The sequence below is a fragment of the Taeniopygia guttata genome, chromosome 3 (genome assembly GCF_048771995.1).
Source record: "Taeniopygia guttata chromosome 3, bTaeGut7.mat, whole genome shotgun sequence".
Classification (NCBI taxonomy): Eukaryota; Metazoa; Chordata; class Aves; order Passeriformes; family Estrildidae; genus Taeniopygia; species Taeniopygia guttata.
Window position 1 is genome coordinate 2,223,919 of NC_133027.1, and position 21,418 is coordinate 2,245,336.

Genomic DNA, 21,418 nt, shown 5'->3' on the forward strand with positions numbered 1-21,418 from the left:
TTTTGCCTGAAGTCACACTTAGAAATGCTGATTTTTGTGTCAGGAATGATGTGGGCACTGCTGAGGGCACACCCAGAGCTGTGCCCAGCTCACTTTGGGAAGGAGAGGGAACAACGAGGCTGGAGAGGGGCTGGGAACACACAAACCCTGTGAGGAGCCCCTGAGGGATCTGGGGGTGCTCAGCCTGGAGAAAAGGAGACTCAGGGGCGACCTCAGCGCTCCCCACAGCTCCTGAAATTGGCTGTGCTCAGCTGGGGTTGGGCTTTCTCCAGGAACTGACAGAACCACAGCACAGCCTCAGTCTGCATCACGGGAAATATTGGATATTGGGAAAAAGTTTTCACAGAAAGAGTGATAAAATTCTGGAATTGCTGCCCAGACAATCCACAGCACAGCCTCAGTCTGCCTCACGGGAAATATTGGATATTGGGAAAAAGTTTTCACAGAAAGAGTGATAAAGTTCTGGAATTGCTGCCCAGACAATCCACAGCACAGCCTCAGTCTGCCTCACGGGAAATGCTGGAAATTGGGAAAAAGTTTTTCACAGAAAGAGTGATAAAATTCTGGAATTGCTGCCCAGACAATCCACAGCACAGCCTCAGTCTGCATCATGGGAAATATTGGATATTGGGAAAAAGTTTTTCACAGAAAGAGTGATAAAATTCCGGAAAGCTTTTCACAGAAAGAGTGATAAAATTCCGGAAAGCTTTTCACAGAAAGAGTGATAAAATTCCGGAGTCGCTGCCCAGGGAGGTGGTGGGGTTAGCAAACCCTGGATGTGTTTAGCAAACCCTGGGTGTGTTTAGTAAACCCTGGATGTGTTTAACAAACCCTGGATGTGTTTAGCAAACCCTGGATGTGTTTAGCAAAGCCTGGGTGTGTTTAACAAAGCCTGGATGTGGCACTGGGTGCCATGGCTGAGTTGAGGTGCCGGGCACGGGTTGGACTCGATGATCTTTAAGGTCTGATCTGTGAATTCTGTGTGCAATGGGGTTCCCAGTCCCTGTAAACTGTGAGTGTTTTCCCTGCAGGTTCCCAGACTGCGACGAGCCCTACCCTCGCCTGGTTGACCTCAACGTGGCCGGCGAGCCCACGGAGGAGGCCCCGATGGCCGTGCAGAGGGATTACGGCTTTTGGTGTCCTCGGGAGCTGAAAATTGACCCAGAGCTGGGCTACTCCTTCCTGAGGGTGCGGGACTGCTCCCCGCCCTGCCCCAACATGTACTTCCGCCGGGAGGAGCTGTCCTTCGCCCGCTACTTCATCGGCGTCATCTCCATCGTCTGCCTCTCGGCCACCTTGTTCACCTTCCTGACCTTCCTCATCGACGTCACGCGCTTCCGCTACCCGGAGAGGCCCATCATCTTCTACGCCGTCTGCTACATGATGGTGTCCCTCATCTTCTTCATCGGCTTCCTGCTGGAGGACCGGGTGGCCTGCAACGCCTCCAGCCCCGCGCAGTACAAAGCCGCCACGGTGACCCAGGGCTCCCACAACAAGGCCTGCACCATGCTCTTCATGGTGCTCTACTTCTTCACCATGGCCGGCAGCGTCTGGTGGGTCATCCTCACCATCACCTGGTTCCTGGCCGCCGTGCCCAAGTGGGGCAGCGAGGCCATCGAGAAGAAGGCGCTGCTCTTCCACGCCGGCGCCTGGGGCATCCCCGGCACGCTGACCGTGGCGCTGCTGGCCATGAACAAGATCGAGGGCGACAACATCAGCGGCGTCTGCTTCGTCGGCCTCTACGACGTGGACGCGCTGCGCTACTTCGTGCTGGCGCCCCTGTGCCTCTACGTGGTGGTGGGGGTGTCCCTGCTGCTGGCCGGAATCATCTCCCTCAACCGCGTCCGCATCGAGATCCCGCTGGAGAAGGAGAACCAGGACAAGCTGGTGAAGTTCATGATCCGCATCGGCGTCTTCAGCGTGCTCTACCTCGTGCCGCTGCTGGTGGTCATCGGCTGCTACTTCTACGAGCAGGCGTACCGGGGCGTGTGGGAGACCACCTGGATCCAGGAGCGCTGCCGGGAGTACCACATCCCCTGTCCCTTCCAGGTGAGCGGCCCCACAGCCACCTTCCCTTCCCATTCCATTCCATTCCTTTCCTTTCCATTCCTTTCCTTTCCTTTCCTTTCCTTTCCTTTCCTTTCCTTTCCTTTCCTTTCCTTTCCTTTCCTTTCCTTTCCTTTCCTTTCCTTTCCTTTCCTTTCCTTTCCTTTCCTTTCCTTTCCTTTCCTTTCCTTTCCTTTCCTTTCCTTTCCTTTCCTTTCCTTTCCTTTCCTTTCCTTTCCTTTCCTTTCCTTTCCTTTCCTTTCCTTTCCTTTCCTTTCCTTTCCTTTCCTTTCCTTCCCTTCCCTTCCCTTCCCTTCCCTTCCCTTCCCTTCCCTTCCCTTCCCTTCCCTTCCCTTCCCTTCCCTTCCCTTCCCTTCCCTTCCCTTCCCTTCCCTTCCCTTCCCTTCCCTTCCCTTCCCTTCCCTTCCCTTCCCTTCCCTTCCCTTCCCTTCCCTTCCCTTCCCTTCCCTTCCCTTCCCTTCCCTTCCCTTCCCTTCCCTTCCCTTCCCTTCCCTTCCCTTCCCTTCCCTTCCCTTCCCTTCCCTTCCCTTCCCTTCCCTTCCCTTCCCTTCCCTTCCCTTCCCTTTCCCATTTTCCTTTCCCATTTTCCTTTCCCATTTTCCTTTCCCATTTTCCTTTCCCATTTTCCTTTCCCTTCCCATTTTCCTTTCCCATTTTCCTTTCCCATTTTCCTTTCCCTTCCCATTTTCCTTTCCCATTTTCCTTTCCCATTTTCCTTTCCCATTTTCCTTTCCCATTTTCCTTTCCCTTCCCATTTTCCTTTCCCTTTTTCCTTTCCCTTTTTCCTTTCCCATTTTCCTTTCCCATTTTCCTTTCCTTCCCTTCCCTTCCCGGTGATTTTCCCTGGAGTTTCTGGGCTCTGTGGCACCTCCACAAGACGTAAAAATCTTAATTTTAAACCAACCTCAAGGCCAGGGCTCGATGAGGTTAGTTCTGGCTGTTGGAAGTTGTGCTGGGGAGGAATTTTAGCATTTAAACTCATTTTCCTCAGGCTGCTCTTTGTAATCCTCGTTCGTCTGTGGTGGTTTCTTTGATGGCCCAGAGGGTTTGTGCTCATTTTGTGCTGGAAACATCTAAAAAATCCGAATTTCTTCTGAACACAACCAGAGCTTGCAGCTGGTCAGCTTTGAGGATTTTTTTTTTCAAGAAATGAGATTTATCTGCTGTGTTTAATTGAGTTTAATTTAAAAGCCTCTAAGAGCCTTAAGATCAAACTCTGCACTGGTTTATTCAGATGCTGTTGAAAATAAAGTATTTTAGGGATTAATTGCCTGCTTTTGGGCCAAAATGGCAGTTCCTTAGATATTTTCTGCAAATTATTTTAAGGGAATTTTATTTCCAGAGGGTTTTACAGCAAACCTCTATTTTACAGATATTTAAAAATTAACATTTTGGCTCCAAAGCAGTTAAAACACCGAGTCACCAAACTTCACATTTTAATGAAATAAAATATCACTTAAAGGTTTGGTTTAGGCTTAATATTAATCCTTTTATTACCTTTTAACCCTTTCTGTTTTGTTGGGGTTTTTTTTCTCCTTTATTAGGGTGGGACTTTTCCCTCCCATCCAATGTGGGATTATTTTTATGGCAGGAAATCTGTGGCAGTGGGTGTGGATTGATTAAAAACTGCAGTTTTTAATCTGCTCAAACTGTCTGATGCTTAAAAACAGAGAGAAAAAAAGAAAAAAAAGGAGGAATGGACACGTGGCTTTCCATTGATTTAATTTCCAACACCCGCCAGAAAAAATCAAAATTTTTATTGGAATATCAGAATTGAAATATTTAAACTATTGAAATTTAAGGAGGGTTTTGAGGAGGCAAAATGTTGAGAAAAAAAAATATTTTTTAAACCTGGAAACTGAGGAAGCAGAGAGTTTGGTCAGGTATAATCCAGAAACTGGGATTATTTGGATGCCTGAAATCAGAAATATTCCCCAAAATTGAGATATTCCCATGCAGAGAGTTTGGTCAGATAAAAACCATTAACTGTGTTTATTTGGCTGCTTGAAATCAGAAATATTCCCAAAATTGGAAATATTCCCAAGTGCAGAGTTTGGTCAGATAAATCAGAAATATTCCCAAAATTCGGAATATTCCCAAGTGCAGAGTTTGGTCAGATAAAAACCAGGAACTGGGATTATCTGAGTTCCTGAAATCAGAAATATTCCCAAAAATCAACATATTCCCAAGTGGAAAATTTGGTCAGATAAAAACCGGGAACTGGGATTATCTGGGTGCCTGAAATCAGAAAATATTCCCAAAAATAGTTATTCCCAAGCAGAGAGTTTGGTCAGATAAAAACCAGGAACTGGGATTGGCTGGGTGCCGGAAATCAGAAATATTCCCAAAAATCAACATATTCCCAAGTGGAAAATTTGGTCAGCTATAATCTAGAAACTGGGATTGTTTGGATGCCTGAAATCAGAAATATTCCCAAAAATTGAGATATTCCCAAGCAGAGAGTTTGGTCAGATAAAAACCAGAAACTGGGATTATTTGGCTGCTTGAAATCAGAAATATTCCCAAAATTGAGATATTCCCATGCAGAGAGTTTGGTCAGATAAAAACCGGGAACTGGGATTATCTGAGTGCCTGAAATCAGAAATATTCCCAAAATTGGAAATATTCCCAAGTGGAAAATTTGGTCAGTTATAATTCAGAAACTGGGATTATTTGGATGCCTGAAATCAGAAATATTCCCAAAATTGGAAATATTCCCAAGCAGAGAGTTTGCTCAGGTGAAAACCAGAAATTGGGATTATCTGGGTGCCTGAAATCAGAAATATTCCCAAAAATCAACATATTCCCAAGTGGAAAATTTGGTCAGCTATAATCCATTAACTGGGATTATTTGGATGCCTGAAATCAGAAATATTCCCAAAATTCGGAATATTCCCAAGTGGAGGAAGCCACAAGGTGCCTTTTTGTGGGAATTCACCCACTGGGATTCCAATTTTCCCAAAGAAAGGAAAAACCCCATTTTTCCCCCTATTTTCCCAAAGAAAATTTAGGACCTGAGAACAAAAATCCCATTTTTTCCTGGTTTTCCTAAAGAAAATCCATTATTTGAGAGGGAAAACCCCATTTTTTCCCAAAGAAAGGAAAAATCCATTTCCCCCCAATTTTCCCAAAGAAAATTCAGGATTTGAGATCAAAACCCCAATTTTTTCCCAATTTTCCCAAAGAAAATCCAGGATTTCCCATTTATTTCCCCATTTTTTTTCCCACATGCATTGTCTGACAACATTGTACCAACGGGTTTTAATATTATTAATATTAATTAATTAATACCGCCTTGACACACAGACCCCGTGGATTTGCAATTTCTCCATTTTTGTGGACAAAAATTCAATTTTTCCCCTTTTTTCCCAATTTTCCCCCATTTTTTTCCATTTTTCCCCCATTTTTTCCATTTTTCTCCCATTTTTCCATTTTCCCCCCAATTTTCTCCATTTTATGAGGTGAAATTAGGCTGAAATAAAATAAATACCAAGAAAAACTGGCAAAAATTAATTTTTGATGTTCAAACCCTGTGGCTTTGCAGTGCTGCTCGAGTCAATGGAATTTCTACATTTTTATGGACAAAAATTCCATTTTTTTCCCCATTTTTTTCCATTTTCCCTCCAATTTTCTCCATTTTATGAGGTGAAATTTGGCTGAAAGAAAAGAAACACCAAGAAAAGCTGGCAAAAATTAATTTTTGATGTGCAAACCCTGTGGCTTTGCAGTGCTCCTTTAGTCACAATATAATTTCTCCATTTTTGTGGGCAAAAATTCAATTTTTTCCCCATTTTTTCCATTTTCCCCCCATTTTCTCCATTTTTTAGGGATCAAATTGTGCTAAAACAAAAGAAATACCAGGAAAATCTGGCAAAAATTAATTTTTGATGTGCAAACCCTGTGGCTTTGCCGTTCTGCTCGAGTAACAATGGAATTTCTACATTTTTGTGGACAAAAATTCATTTTTTTCTCTATTTTTTCCCCATTTTTTCCATTTTCTCCACTCTTCAGGGGTGAAATTGGATTGAAAGAAAATAAATACCAAGAAAAGCTGGCAAAAATTAATTTTTGATGTGCAAACCCCGTGGCTTTGCAGATCTGCTCGAGTAACAACAGAATTTCTACATTTTTATGAACAAAAATACCTTTTTTTCTATATTTTTTCCCCATTTTTTCCATTTTCTCCACTCTTCAGAGGTGAAATTGGGTTGAAACAAAAGAATCACCAAGAAAATCTGGCAAAAATTAATTTTTGATGTGCAAACCCCGTGGCTTTGCAGTGATCCTTTAGTCAAAATATAATTTCTCCATTTTTGTGGACAAAAATTCAAATTTTTCCCCATTTTTTTCCATTTTTCCCCAATTTTCTCCATTTTATGAGGTGAAATTAGGCTGAAAGAAAATAAATACCAAGAAAAGCTGGCAAAAATTAATTTTTGATGTGCAAACCCTGTGGCTTTGCAGTGCTCCTTTAGTCACAATGGAATTTCTCCATTTTTGTGGAGAAAAATTCAATTTTTTCTCTATTTTTTTCCATTTTTCCTCCCATTTTCTCCATTTTTTAGGGATCAATTTGTGCTAAAACAAAAGAATCACCAAAAAAAGCTGGCAGGAATTAATTCTTGACATACAAACCCCGTGGCTTTGCAGTGCTCCTTTAGTCACAATAGAATTTCTACATTTTTATGGACAAAAATTCAATTTTTTCCCAATTTTTTTCCATTTTCCCCCCATTTTCTCCATTTTTTAGGGATCAAATTGTGCTAAAACAAAAGAATCACTAAGAAAATCTGGCAAAAATTAATTTTTGATGTGCAAACCCTGTGGCTTTGCAGTTCTGCTCAAGTCAATGGAATTTCTCCATTTTTGTGGACAAAAATTCAATTTTTTTCCCCATTTTTTCCATTTTCCCTCCCATTTTCTCCATTTTATGAGGTGAAATTAGGCTGAAAGAAAATAAATACCAAGAAAAGCTGCCAATAATTAATTTTTGATGTGCAAACCCTGTGGCTTTGCAGTTCTGCTCGAGTCACAATGGAATTTCTACATTTTTATGGACAAAAATTCCATTTTTTCCCCATTTTTTCCATTTTTCCTCCCATTTTCTCCATTTTATGAGGTGAAATTGGGCTGAAAGAAAAGAAACACCAAGAAAAGCTGGCAAGAATTAATTATTGACATACAGACTCTGTGGCTTTGCAGTCACAATGGAATTTCTACATTTTTATGGATAAAAATTCCATTTTTTCTTTATTTTCCCCCCATTTTTTCCTCCAATTTTCTCCATTTTTTAGGGATCAAATTGTGCTAAAACAAAAGAATCACCAAGAAAATCTGGCAAAAATTAATTTTTGATGTGCAAATCCTGTGGCTTTGCAGTGCTCCTTTAGTCACAATAGAATTTCTCCATTTTTGTGGGCAAAAATTCCATTTTTTCTCAATTTTTTTCCATTTTCCCTCCAATTTTCTCCATTTTTTAGTGATCAAATTGTGCTAAAACAAAATAAATACCAAGAAAATCTGACAACAATTAATTTTTGATATGCAAACCCCGTGGCTTTGCAGTGCTCCTTTAGTCAAAATATAATTTTTCCATTTTTGTGGACAAAAATTCAATTTTTTCCCCCATTTTTTCCATTTTCCCCCCAATTTTCTCCATTTTATGAGGTGAAATTAGGCTGAAATAAAATAAATACCAAGAAAAGCTGCCAAAAATTAATTTTTGATGTGCAAACCCTGTGGCTTTACAGTTCTGCTCAAGTCAATGGAATTTCTACATTTTTGTGGACAAAAATTCCATTTTTTCTCTATTTTTTCCATTTTCCTCCCAATTTTCTCCATTTTTTAGGGATCAATTTGTGCTAAAACAAAATAAATACCAAGAAAATCTGGCAAGAATTAATTCTTGACACTCAGACCCTGTGGCTTTGCAGTGCTCCTTTAGTCAAAATATAATTTCTCCATTTTTGTGGAGAAAAATTCAATTTTTTTCCCATTTTTTCCATTTTTCCCCCCAATTTTCTCCACTTTATGAGGTGAATTTAGGCTGAAAGAAAATAAATACCAAGAAAAGCTGGCAATAATTAATTTTTGATGTGCAAACCCTGTGGCTTTGCAGTTCTGCTCAAGTCAATGGAATTTCTCCATTTTTGTGGACAAAAATTCAATTTTTTCTCTATTTTTTCCATTTTCCCCCCAATTTTCTCCATTTTTTAGGGATCAATTTGTGCTAAAACAAGAGAAACACCAAGAAAAACTGGCAAAAATTAATTTTTGATTTTCAAACCCCGTGGCTTTGCAGTTCTGCTCAAGTCAATGGAATTTCTACATTTTTATGGACAAAAATTCCATTTTTTCTCTATTTTTTTCCATTTTCCCCCCATTTTCTCCATTTTTTAGGGATCAATTTGTGCTAAAACAAAATAAATACCAAGAAAAGCTGGCAAAAATTAATTTTTGATGTGCAAACCCCGTGGCTTTGCCATTCTGCTCAAGTCACAATGGAATTTCTCCATTTTTGTAGAGAAAAATTCAATTTTTTCCCCATTTTTTTCCATTTTCCCTCCAATTTTCTCCATTTTATGAGGTGAAATTAGGCTGAAATAAAATAAATACCAAGAAAATCTGGCAAAAATTAATTTTTGATGTGCAAATCCCGTGGCTTTACAGTGCTCCTTTAGTCACAATATAATTTCTCCATTTTTGTGGAGAAAAATTCAATTTTTCTCTATTTTTTCCCCATTTTTCCCCATTTTCTCCACTCCTGGCTGATGTTCCCACCGTGTTTTTTCTCTCAGCTTTGTCAGGAAATTTTTCTCTCAAATTTGCTTTATCAGGAAATTCTCAGCACCTTTTATGTGAAAAGGAATAAATTAATTTCAGGATCTCTGTAAATCTGGAATTTTCCTCTTCTTTTTCCTTATTAATTGTTTAAAATTAAAATTAAAAATTAAAATCCTCTCAGGAGAGGTCATGGATTTGCTTAAATCTGCCCCGAGGAGTTGGATGGAATTATTTCATCTTAAAGGAAAAAATAAATAAAACCCAAACAAAACAGTGCAGAATTTATTTTAATTAGAAATAGGTCATTAATAACCCTTATTTTAATTAGAAATAGGTCATTAATAACCCTTGTTATTATATTTGAGTATATATCAGTGCAGCATTTCTTTTAATTAGAAATAGGTCATTAATAACCCTTGTTATTATATTTGAATATATGTCAGTGCAGTATTTATTTTAATTAGAAATAGGTCATTAATAACCCTTAATTAGAAATAGGTCATTAATAACCCTTGTTATTATATTTGAATATATATCAGTGCAGAATTTCTTTTAATTAGAAATAAGTCATTAATAACCCTTATTTTAATTAGAAATAGGTCATTAATAACCCTTGTTATTATATTTGAATATATATCAGTGCAGTATTTCTTTAATTAGAAATAGGTCATTAATAACCCTTATTTTAATTAGAAATAGGTCATTAATAACCCTTGTTATTATATTTGAATATATATCAGTGCAGAATTTATTTTAATTAGAAATAGGTCATTAATAACCCTTATTTTGATTAGAAATAGGTCATTAATAACTCTTGTTATTATATTTAAATATATATCAGTGCAGCATTTCTTCTAATTAGAAATAAGTCATTAATGATCCTTATTATTATATTTGAATATATATCAGTGCAGCATTTCTTTTAATTAGAAATAAGTCATTAATAACCCTTGTTATTATATTTGAATATATATCAGTGCAGAATTTATTTTTTAATTAGAAATAGGTCATTAATAACCCTTGTTATTATATTTGAGTATATATCAGTGCAGTATTTATTTTAATTAGAAATAGGTCATTAATAACCCTTGTTATTATATTTGAATATATATCAGTGTAGCATTTATTTTAATTAGAAATTAGTCATTAATAACCCCTGTTATTATATTTGAATATATATCAGTGCAGCATTTATTTTAAATAGAAATAATTCATTAATAACCCTTATTTTAATTAGAAATAGGTCATTAATAACCCTTGTTATTATATTTGAATATATATCAGTGTAGCATTTATTTTAATTAGAAATTAGTCATTAATAACCCCTGTTATTATATTTGAATATATATCAGTGCAGCATTTATTTTAAATAGAAATAATTCATTAATAACCCTTATTTTAATTAGAAATAGGTCATTAATAACCCTTGTTATTATATTTGAATATATATCAGTGCAGTATTTATTTTAATTAGAAATAGGTCATTATTAACCCTTATTTTAATTAGATATAGGTCATTAATAACTCTTGTTATTATATTTGAATAGATATCAGTGCAGTATTTATTTAATTAGAAATAAGTCATTAATAACTTTGTTATTACATTTGAATATATATCAGTGCAGAATGTCTCAGTTGATGGAATAACCCTGACACCAAATAATTTTTCAAATACTTTTAAATTATATTTTAATAATTATTATTTATTTTATAGTGGCAAATCCTCAAATTCCCTGAGGATTCTCGGATTTACTGAGGATTCCCAAATTCCCTGAGGATTCCCAAATTCCCGGAGGATTCCCAAATTCCACGAGGATTCTCGGGTTCCCACATCTCCCAAATCCCAAATCCTGCAAATCCCAAATCCCAAATCCTGCATCTCCCAAATCCCAAATCCTGCAAATCCCAAATCCTGCATCTCCCAAATCCCAAATCCTGCAAATCCCAAATCCCAAATCCTGCAAATCCCAAATCCCAAATCCTGCATCTCCCAAATCCCAAATCCTGCAAATCCCAAATCCCAAATCCTGCAAATCCCAAATCCCAAATCCTGCAAATCCCAAATCCCAAATCCCAAATCCTGCAAATCCCAAATCCTGCAAATCCCAAATCCTGCAAATCCCAAATCCTGCAAATCCCAAATCCCAAATCCTGCAAATCCCAAATCCTGCAAATCCCAAATCCTGCATCTCCCAAATCCTGCAAATCCCAAATCCCAAATCCCAAATCCTTCAAATCCCAAAAATCCCAAATCCCAAATCCCGCATCTCCCAAATCCCAAATCCCGCAAATCCCAAATCCCAAATCCCAAAAATCCCAAATCCCAAATCCCGCAAATCCCGCAAATCCCAAATCCCAAATCCCAAATCCTGCATCTCCCAAATCCCAAATCCCAAATCCTGCAAATCCCAAATCCAAATCCCGCAAATCCCAAATCCCAAATCCTGCAAATCCCAAATCCTGCAAATCCCAAATCCCACATCTCCCAAATCCTGCAAATCCCAAATCCCGCATCTCCCAAATCCCAAATCCTGCAAATCCCAAATCCCAAATCCCGCAAATCCCAAATCCCAAATCCCAAATCCTGCAAATCCCAAATCCCAAATCCTGCAAATCCCAAATTCCAAATCCTGCAAATCCCAAATTCCAAATCCTGCAAATCCCAAATCCCAAATCCTGCATCTCCCAAATCCCAAATCCTGCAAATCCCAAATCCCAAATCCCAAATCCTGCAAATCCCAAATCCTGCAAATCCCAAATCCTGCAAATCCCAAATCCCAAATCCTGCAAATCCCAAATCCCAAATCCTGCAAATCCCACATCTCCCAAATCCCAAATCCCAAATCCTGCAAATCCCAAATCCCAAAACCCAAACCCTGCAAATCCCAAATCCCAAATCCCAAATCCTGCAAATCCCAAATCCCAAAACCCAAATCCCAAATCCTGCAAATCCCAAATCCCAAATCCTGCATCTCCCAAATCCCAAATCCTGCAAATCCCAAATCCTGCAAATCCGAAATCCTGCAAATCCCAAATCCCAAATCCTGCAAATCCCAAATCCGGCAAATCCCAAATCCCAAATCCTGCAAATCCCAAATCCCAAATCCCAAATCCTTCAAATCCCAAAAATCCCAAATCCCAAATCCCGCGTCTCCCAAATCCCAAATCCTGCAAATCCCAAATCCCAAATCCCAAAAATCCCAAATCCCAAATCCCGCATCTCCCAAATCCCAAATCCCGCAAATCCCAAATCCCAAATCCCAAATCCCAAATCCTGCAAATCCCAAATCCAAATCCCCCAAATCCCAAATCCTGCAAATCCCAAATCCCAAATCCTGCAAATCCCAAATCCCACATCTCCCAAATCCCAAATCCCGCAAATCCCCAATCCCAAATCCCAAATCCTGCAAATCCCAAATCCCAAATCCTGCAAATCCCAAATCCCAAATCCCAAATCCTAAATCCTGCAAATCCCAAATCCCAAATCCTGCAAATCCCAAATCCCAAATCCTGCAAATCCCAAATCCCAAATCCTGCAAATCCTGCAAATCCCAAATCCCAAATCCTGCATCTCCCAAATCCCAAATCCCAAATCCTGCAAATCCCAAATCCCAAATCCTGCAAATCCCAAATCCCAAATCCCAAATCCTGCAAATCCCAAATCCCAAATCCCAAATCCCGCAAATCCCAAATCCCAAATCCTGCATCTCCCAAATCCCAAATCCTGCAAATCCCAAATCCCAAATCCTGCATCTCCCAAATCCCAAATCCCACATCTCCCAAATCCCAAATCCCGCAAATCCCAAATCCCAAATCCTGTAAATCCCAAATCCTGCAAATCCCAAATCCCAAATCCCAAATCCTGCAAATCCCAAATCCTGCAAATCCCAAATCCCAAATCCCAAATCCTGCAAATCCCAAATCCTGCAAATCCCAAATCCCACATCTCCCAAATCCCAAATCCCGCAAATCCCAAATCCCAAATCCCAAATCCTGCAAATCCCAAATCCCAAATCCCAAATCCTGCAAATCCCAAATCCCAAATCCTGCAAATCCCAAATCCCAAATCCTGCAAATCTCAAATCCTCCAAATCCCAGATCCCAAATCCTGCATCTCCCAAATCCCAAATCCCAAATCCTGCAAATCCCAAATCCTGCAAATCCCAAATCCCAAATCCTGCAAATCCCAAATCCCAAATCCCAAATCCCAAATCCTGCAAATCCCAAATCCCACATCTCCCAAATCCCAAATCCCAAATCCTGCAAATCCCAAATCCCAAATCTTGTATCTCCCAAATCCCAAATCCTGCAAATCCCAAATCCTGCAAATCCCAAATCCTGCAAATCCCAAATCCTGCAAATCCCAAATCCCAAATCCCAAATCCCAAATCCTGCAAATCCCAAATCCCACATCTCCCAAATCCCAAATCCCAAATCCCAAATCCTGCAAATCCCAAATCCCAAATCTTGTATCTCCCAAATCCCAAATCCTGCAAATCCCAAATCCCAAATCCTGCAAATCCCAAATCCTGCAAATCCCAAATCCCAAATCCTGCAAATCCCAAATCCCGAATCCCAAATCCCAAATCCTGCAAATCCCAAATCCTGCAAATCCCAAATCCTGCAAATCCCAAATCCCAAATCCTTTAAATTCTGAAGCAGAAGGACTAGTTTTGTTTTTAAACTTTAATCTTGTTTTTTATACATTTTTTATACATATTTTAAAACTTTTACCTTTTCTACTGTGTGATATTTCACACTTATATTTAAATTACACACTCATAATTTTAGTTCAATTATTCCATTTTGGAATTATTTCAATATTGGAGGGAATATATTGATTTTATATTGAGGAATATATTGATTTTATATTGAGGGAATATATTGATTTTATACTGCAGGGAATATATTGATTTTATACTGAGGGAATATATTGATTTTATACTGAGGGAATATATTGATTTTATACTGAGGGAATATATTGATTTTATACTGAGGGAATATATTGATTTTATATTGGAGGGAATATATTGATTTTTTTACTGAGGGAATATATTGATTTTATACTGAGGGAATATATTGATTTTATATTGAGGGAATATATTGATTTTATACTGAGGGAATATATTGATTTTATACTGAGGGAATATATTGATTTTATATTGAGGGAATATATTGATTTTATACTGAGGGAATATATTGATTTTATATTGGAGGGAATATATTGATTTTATATCGGAGGGAATATATTGATTTTATACTGAGGGAATTTTGTATTGGAGGGAATATATTTATTTTATACTGAGGGAATATATTGATTTTATACTGAGTGAATATATTTATCTAATATTGGAGGGAATATATTGATTTTATGCTGAGGGGATATATTGATTTTATACTGAGGGAATATATTGATTTTTATATTTGAGGGAATATATTTATCTAATATTGGAGAGAATATATTTATTTTATACTGGAGGGAATATATTGTTTTTATACTGCGGGAATATATTTATTTTATATCTGAGGGAATATATTGATTTTTATATTTGAGGGAATATATTGATTTTATACTGAGGGAATATATTGATTATATACTGAGGGAATATATTGATTTTATACTGAGGGAATATATTGATTTTATATTGGAGGGAATATATTGATTTCATACTGAGGGAATATATTGATTTTATATTGGAGGGAATATATTGATTTTATACTGGAGGGAATATATTGATTTTATATTGAGGGAATATATTGATTTTATATTGGAGGGAATATATTGATTTTATACTGAGGGAATATATTGATTTTATATTGGAGGGAATATATTTATTTTATATTGGAGGGAATATATTGATTTTATACTGGAGGGAATATATTGATTTTCACTTTCCAAAAGTGAAAATTTTGGTCCAATTTTCCCTTTCCAAAAGTGACAATTTTTGTCCAATTTTCCCTTTCCAAAACTGCCAATTTTAGTCCAATTTTCACTTTCCAAAAGTGACCATTTTGATCCAGTTTTCCCATTCCGAAAGTGACAATTTTGGTCCAATTTTCCGTTTCCAAAAGTGACCATTTTGGTCCAATTTTCACTTTCCAAAAGTCACAATTTTAATCCAGTTCTCACTTTCCAAAAGTGACAATTTTGGTCCAATTTTCCGTTTCAAAAAGTCTTAAATTTTGGTGATTAAGCCAATTTTTGCCTTATTTTTCTGCTTTTCAAACCAGGTGCCTTTGGGCTCAAACTCCTGGTTTTTTTGCTGTTGAGGGATTTATTGTAAAATCTTGGTGGAATTAATGCAGAGAGCAGCTGAGAGGTTTAACTCCAGAACTGGTGGTTTATTCTTGATAAAAATTCAAAATTAAATTCCCTTTGGGCCAGAAGTTCTGCTTGGGGAGACCTGGCCCCGTGGGCAGATGTTAAATATAAATATAAATAATTAAATATATATAAAAATTAAATTATAAAATATATAAATAAATTAATAAATTAATATAAATATAAATTTATATATAAATTAATATAAATATAAATAATATACAGATAATATATAGATAAATATAAAATTTTTTAGATTTATATATACGTATATATAATACATATAAATATTATTTATCTTTATATAAATATCAATATTATATATATAAATATAAATAATATAAATATATATAAATTTAATATTTATATCATGTATATAAATATAAATAATATAAATATATATAAATTAAACATAAATATTATGTATATAAATATAAATTATATAAATATATATATAAATTTATAAAAATATAAATATAAATAATATATAGATAATATATTTAGATAAATATAAAATTTATTTATATTTATATATAAATATATAAAATACATGTAAATATTATTTATCTTTATATAAATACCAATATTATGTATATAAATATAAATTATATAAAATTTATAAAATTATATATAAAATATAAAATTTTATATAAAATATAAAAATATATTAAAATGTAATCTTAATATTATGTATATAAATATAAATAATATATCTCTATAAATTAAATATAAATATTATAAATATAAATAATATAAATATATATATAAATTTATAAAAATATAAATATAAATAATATATAGATTATATATTTAGATAAATATAAAATTTATTTAGATTTATATATAAATATATAAAATACATATAAATATTATTTCTCTTTATATAAATATCAATATTATGTACATAAATATAAATAATATAAAACTATATATAAATTTAATATTAATATTATGTATATAAATATAAATAATATAAATATATATAAATTAAATATAAATATTATAAATATAAATATAATTAATATAAATATGTATAAATTAAATATAAATATTATAAATATAAGTATATATAATAAAAATATATAAAAATTTATAAAAATATAAATATAAATAATATATAGATAATATATTTAGATAAATATACAATTTATTTATATTTATATATAAATATATAAAATACATATAAATATTATTTATCTTTATATAAATATCAATGTTATGTATATCAATATAAATAATATAAAATATATATTAAAATTTAATATTAATATTATGTATATAAATATAAATACATAAATATATATAAATTAAATATAAATATTATTTATATAAATATAAATAATATAAAAATATATATAAATGTCTAAAAATGAATGAATGTCACCTTCAATAAGGAATTACGAATTTATTCCATTTAGTGCTAAGGGAGCTCATGATAAATAACAACAGGATGGATTTTTGAGAGTTTTGTAATTGTAATAATTATTTGCAATCATTTTTTATTGGGTAGTTAGTTTCTTTCCTAATTGCTTGGATAAAACCCTTTTAAGTGTTTTTTTTCCCCCAAACCCTTTTAAGTCTTTTTTTCCCCCAAATTTCCACATCAGTACAGGATCAGGGATCCTGACCCCACAATTCCTGTTTGGAGCCATCCCAAAATCTGCTCTCCTGAGGATGGAATTCCCTCTTGGCTGCTGCAGTGTTTCTTTCCTATTACTTTGATTAAACCCTTTTATTTGGGTTTTTTTCCCCCAAATTTTCCCCCAAACCCTTTCAAGTGTTTTTTCCCCCCAGATTTCCACATCAATACAGGATCAGGAATCCTGACCCCACAATTCCCGTTTGGATCCATCCCAAAATCCTGCTCTCCTGAGGATGGAATTCCCTCATGGCTGCTGCAGTGTTTCTTTCCTATTACTTAGATTAAACCCTTTTAAGTGTTTTTTTTCCCCAAATTTCCCCCAAACCCTTTTAAGAGGTTTTTTTCCCCCACAAATTTCCACATCAATACGAGATCAGAGGGGAGCTCTGATTCTCTGACCCCACAATTCCCGTTTGGATCCATCCCAAATCCTGCTCTCCTGAGGATGGGATTCCCTCATGGCTGCTGCAGTGTTTCTTTCCTATTACTTAGATTAAACCCTTTTAAGTGATTTTTTTTTTCCACCAAACCCTTTTAAGTGTTTTTTCCCCCAAATTTCCACATCAGTACAGGATCAGGGATCCTGACCCCACAATTCCTGTTTGGAGCTATCCCAAAATCTGCTCTCCTGAGGATGGAATTCCCTCAATGTTTCTTTCCCATTGCTTGGATAAAACCCTTTTAAGTGTTTTTTTTCCCCAAATTTTCCCCCAAACCCTTTTAAGAGGTTTTTCCCCCAAATTTCCACATCAATGCAGGATCAGGGATCCTGACCCCACAATTCCCGTTTGGAGCCATCCCAAAATCTGCTCTCCTGAGGATGGAATTCCCTCATGGCTGCTGCAGTTTCTTTCCTATTACTTAGATTAAACCCTTTTAAGTGGTTTTTTTTTCCCCCAAACCCTTTTAAGTGTTTTTTTTCCCCCAAATTTCCACATCAGTACAGGATCAGGAATCCTGACCCCACAATTCCTGTTTGGAGCCATCCCAAAATCTGCTCTCCTGAGGATGGAATTCCCTCATGGCTGCTGCAGTGTTTCTTTCCTATTACTTAGATTAAACCCTTTTAAGTGGTTTTTTTTTCCCCCAAACCCTTTTAAGTGTTTTTTTTCCCCCAAATTTCCACATCAGTACAGGATCAGGAATCCTGACCCCACAATTCCTGTTTGGATCCATCCCAAAATCTGCTCTCCTGAGGATGGAATTCCCTCATGGCTGCTGCAGTCTCTTTCCTATTACTCAGATTAAACCCTTTTAAGTGGTTTTTTTCCCCAAATTTTCCCCCAAACCCTTTTAAGAGGTTTTTTCCCACAAATTTCCACATCAATACGAGATCAGAGGGGAGCTCTGATTGTCTGTCCCCACAATTCCCGTTTGGATCCATCCCAAAATCCTGCTCTCCTCAGGATGGAATTCCCTCATGGCTGCTGCAGTGTTTCTTTCCTATTACTTAGATTAAACCCTTTTAAGTGGGTTTTTTTTTTCCCCAAACCCTTTTAAGTGTTTTTTCCCCCAAATTTCCACATCAATACAGGATCAGGAATCCTGACCCCACAATTCCTGTTTGGATCCATCCCAAAATCTGCTCTCCTGAGGATGGAATTCCCTCATGGCTGCTGCAGTGTTTCTTTCCTATTACTTAGATTAAACCCTTTTAAGTGGTTTTTTTCCCCCAAATTTCTCCCCAAACCCTTTTAAGTGTTTTTTTCCCCCCAAATTTCCACATCAGTACAGGATCAGGAATCCTGACCCCACAATTCCTGTTTGGATCCATCCCAAAATCCTGCTCTCCTGAGGATGGAATTCCCTCAATGTTTCTTTCCCATTGCTTGGATAAAACCCTTTTAAGTGTTTTTTCCCCCAAAATTTTCCCCAAACCCTTTTAAGTGTTTGATCTGTTATTGTTTTCAGGCTGGGCTGATCTCCCTGAAGAGGGAGATTTTTTCTGGGCTGGTAAGAACCTGGCCAGAGCCTGGAATTCCCAAGGGAGGGAGACAGGAAACCCAAGAATTCCAAGAAGGAATTGAGCAGAAAAGAGCAGAAATACAAATAAAGAGCCGACAGCAGCTGAGCCTTTGTCTGAGCCCGGTGGAATAATGTTCTTTTCCTCATTTTCTCCCCGCAGGTCCCTCAGATGAGCCGCCCCGATCTGATCCTGTTCCTCATGAAGTACCTGATGGCTTTGGTGGTGGGGATCCCCTCGGTGTTCTGGGTTGGAAGCAAGAAAACCTGTTTTGAGTGGGCCAGCTTCTTCCACGGGCGCAGGAAAAAGGAGTGAGCACGGATATTTTACACACCAGCCTTCCCTTGTGCCCTGGGAGAGTTTGGGTTGGGTTTTCCTGGGATAAAGGATGGAAAAGGCGTTATCCAAACAGCCCAACAATTCCCTTATTTCTCCCTAAACATTCTGTGTTCCCAGAATCTGATCTCAATTTGTCCATCTTCAAAATGGTTTTAATAATAATTAAATATCGAATAAACTGCAGCTACTCACTGAGAGGTGGAATGGAAACTTTTTAGTTATAAACGTGCATGTAGGCAGCTGAATCGGAGCTTTAAATTGAAATTAAATGCAGGTTCCTCTCACCGTGGCTGCAGTTGGGAGCAGTTGTCTGCTTTTAATTTTCCTCATGCACTGGTGCCGAAGAGCAGCTTGATAAAGTGACAATCAGAATTTCCCAGAGTTCAGCAAGGCTGAAATTAATTTAGATTAAGGTTGGCATCGATTTCGAGACAATCCGTGGGATTTTGTGGTGGCAGTGGGTAGTTTTGGTTTTTTTTTTTCCCTAATAAATATTGTCCTTTAAGATGTTTTAAAACAGATCCACAAAGACAGAAATTTTCGGTGGCTCCTCCCTGACTTTTGGCCCATCCTTAAGGATTGAACTGGGCTAAAATACAGGGGGGGACTGAAATAACCACGCGGGGAGGCGCTTCAAAATCAGGCAGATTATAATGTAAATAATGTACATAATGTACATAATATAAATAATGTAAACAACAGGGACATTATAATGGAAATAAGGTAAATAACAGGGACATTATAATGGAAATAACAGGGACATTATAATGTAAATAATGTAAATAATGTAAATAATGTAAATAACAGGGACATTATAATGTAAATAAGGTAAATAACAGGGGCATTATCATGTAAATAATGTAAATAATGTAAATAATGTAAATAATGTAAATAATGTAAATAACAGGGACATTATAATGGAAATAACAGGGACATTATAATGGAAATAATGTAAATAATGTAAATAATGTAAATAATGTAAATAACAGGGACATTATCATGTAAATAATGTAAATAACAGGGACATTATAATGTAAATAATGTAAATAATGTAAATAACAGGGACATTATAATGGAAATAAGGTAAATAACAGGGACATTATAATGTAAATAACACGGACATTATAATGTAAATAAGGTAAATAACAGGGACATTATAATGGAAATAATGTAAATAATGTAAATAATGTAAATAACAGGGACATTATAATGTAAATAAGGTAAATAACAGGGGCATTATAATGTAAATAATGTAAATAACAGGGACATTATAATGTAAATAATGTAAATAATGTCAATAATATAAATAAGGTAAACAACAGGAACATTATAATGGAAATAATGTAAATAACAGGGACATTATCATGTAAATAATGTAAATAATGTAAATAACAGAGACATTATCATGTAAATAAGGTAAATAACAGGGACATTATAACGTAAATAATGTAAATAATGTAAATAACAGGGGCATTATAATGTAAATAATGTAAATAACTGGGACATTATCATGTAAATAAGGTAAATAACAGGGACATTATAATGTAAATAATGTAAATAACAGGGACATTATAATGTAAACAATGTAAATAACAGGGACATTATCATGTAAATAAGGTAAATAATGTAAATAATGTAAATAACAGGGACATTATCATGTAAATAAGGTAAATAACAGGGACATTATAATGTAAATAAGGTAAATAATGTAAATAATGTAAATAACAGGGACATTATCATGTAAATAATGTAAATAACAGGGACATAATAATGTAAATAATGTAAATAACAGGGACATTATAATGTAAATAACGCTCTTGTTCGCCAAGCCCCGCTACTTGTCGTGTTCGCCGCTTCCACCCCGCGCTAATTAACACTGATTAATTGCTCAGGGTTGTGAACGAGAGCCGGCAGGTGCTGCAGGAGCCGGACTTCGCGCAGGCGCTGCTGCGGGACCCCACCACGCCCGTCGTCCGCAAGTCGCGGGGCACGTCCACGCAGGGCACGTCCACGCACGCCTCCTCCACGCAGCTGGCGGTGCTGGACGAGCCGCGCAGCAAGGCGGGCAGCGTGCACAGCAAAGTCAGCAGCTACCACGGCAGCCTGCACCGCTCGCGGGACGGACGGTACGGCACGGCGCGGCAGCCGGGGCCGCCTCGGGGGGAAGGGAGCGGGAAAAATGCTCCTAAAGCCTCCCAGAACACGGGGCTTTAGGGGTGGTTGGGGTGGGAAGGGAGCCCAAAGAAATTCCCAAAACCCGGGGCTCCACGTGTGATTTGGGTGGGAAGGGAGTGGAAAGAAA

General features: G+C 36.5%; 1 protein-coding gene across 1 annotated transcript in view; it reads left to right on the plus strand.

Annotated features, from left to right (window-relative positions):
* The window catches only part of FZD3 (frizzled class receptor 3), a 61,577-nt gene that overhangs the window by 33,801 nt on the left and 6,358 nt on the right, over positions 1–21,418 (plus strand). Inside the window, exons 4-6 of the mRNA XM_030269860.4 lie at positions 1,032–2,049; positions 18,940–19,088; positions 21,009–21,242. Coding sequence (XP_030125720.4) covers positions 1,032–2,049; positions 18,940–19,088; positions 21,009–21,242 — 1,401 coding nt within the window. The remainder of the gene's footprint in view (positions 1–1,031; positions 2,050–18,939; positions 19,089–21,008; positions 21,243–21,418) is intronic.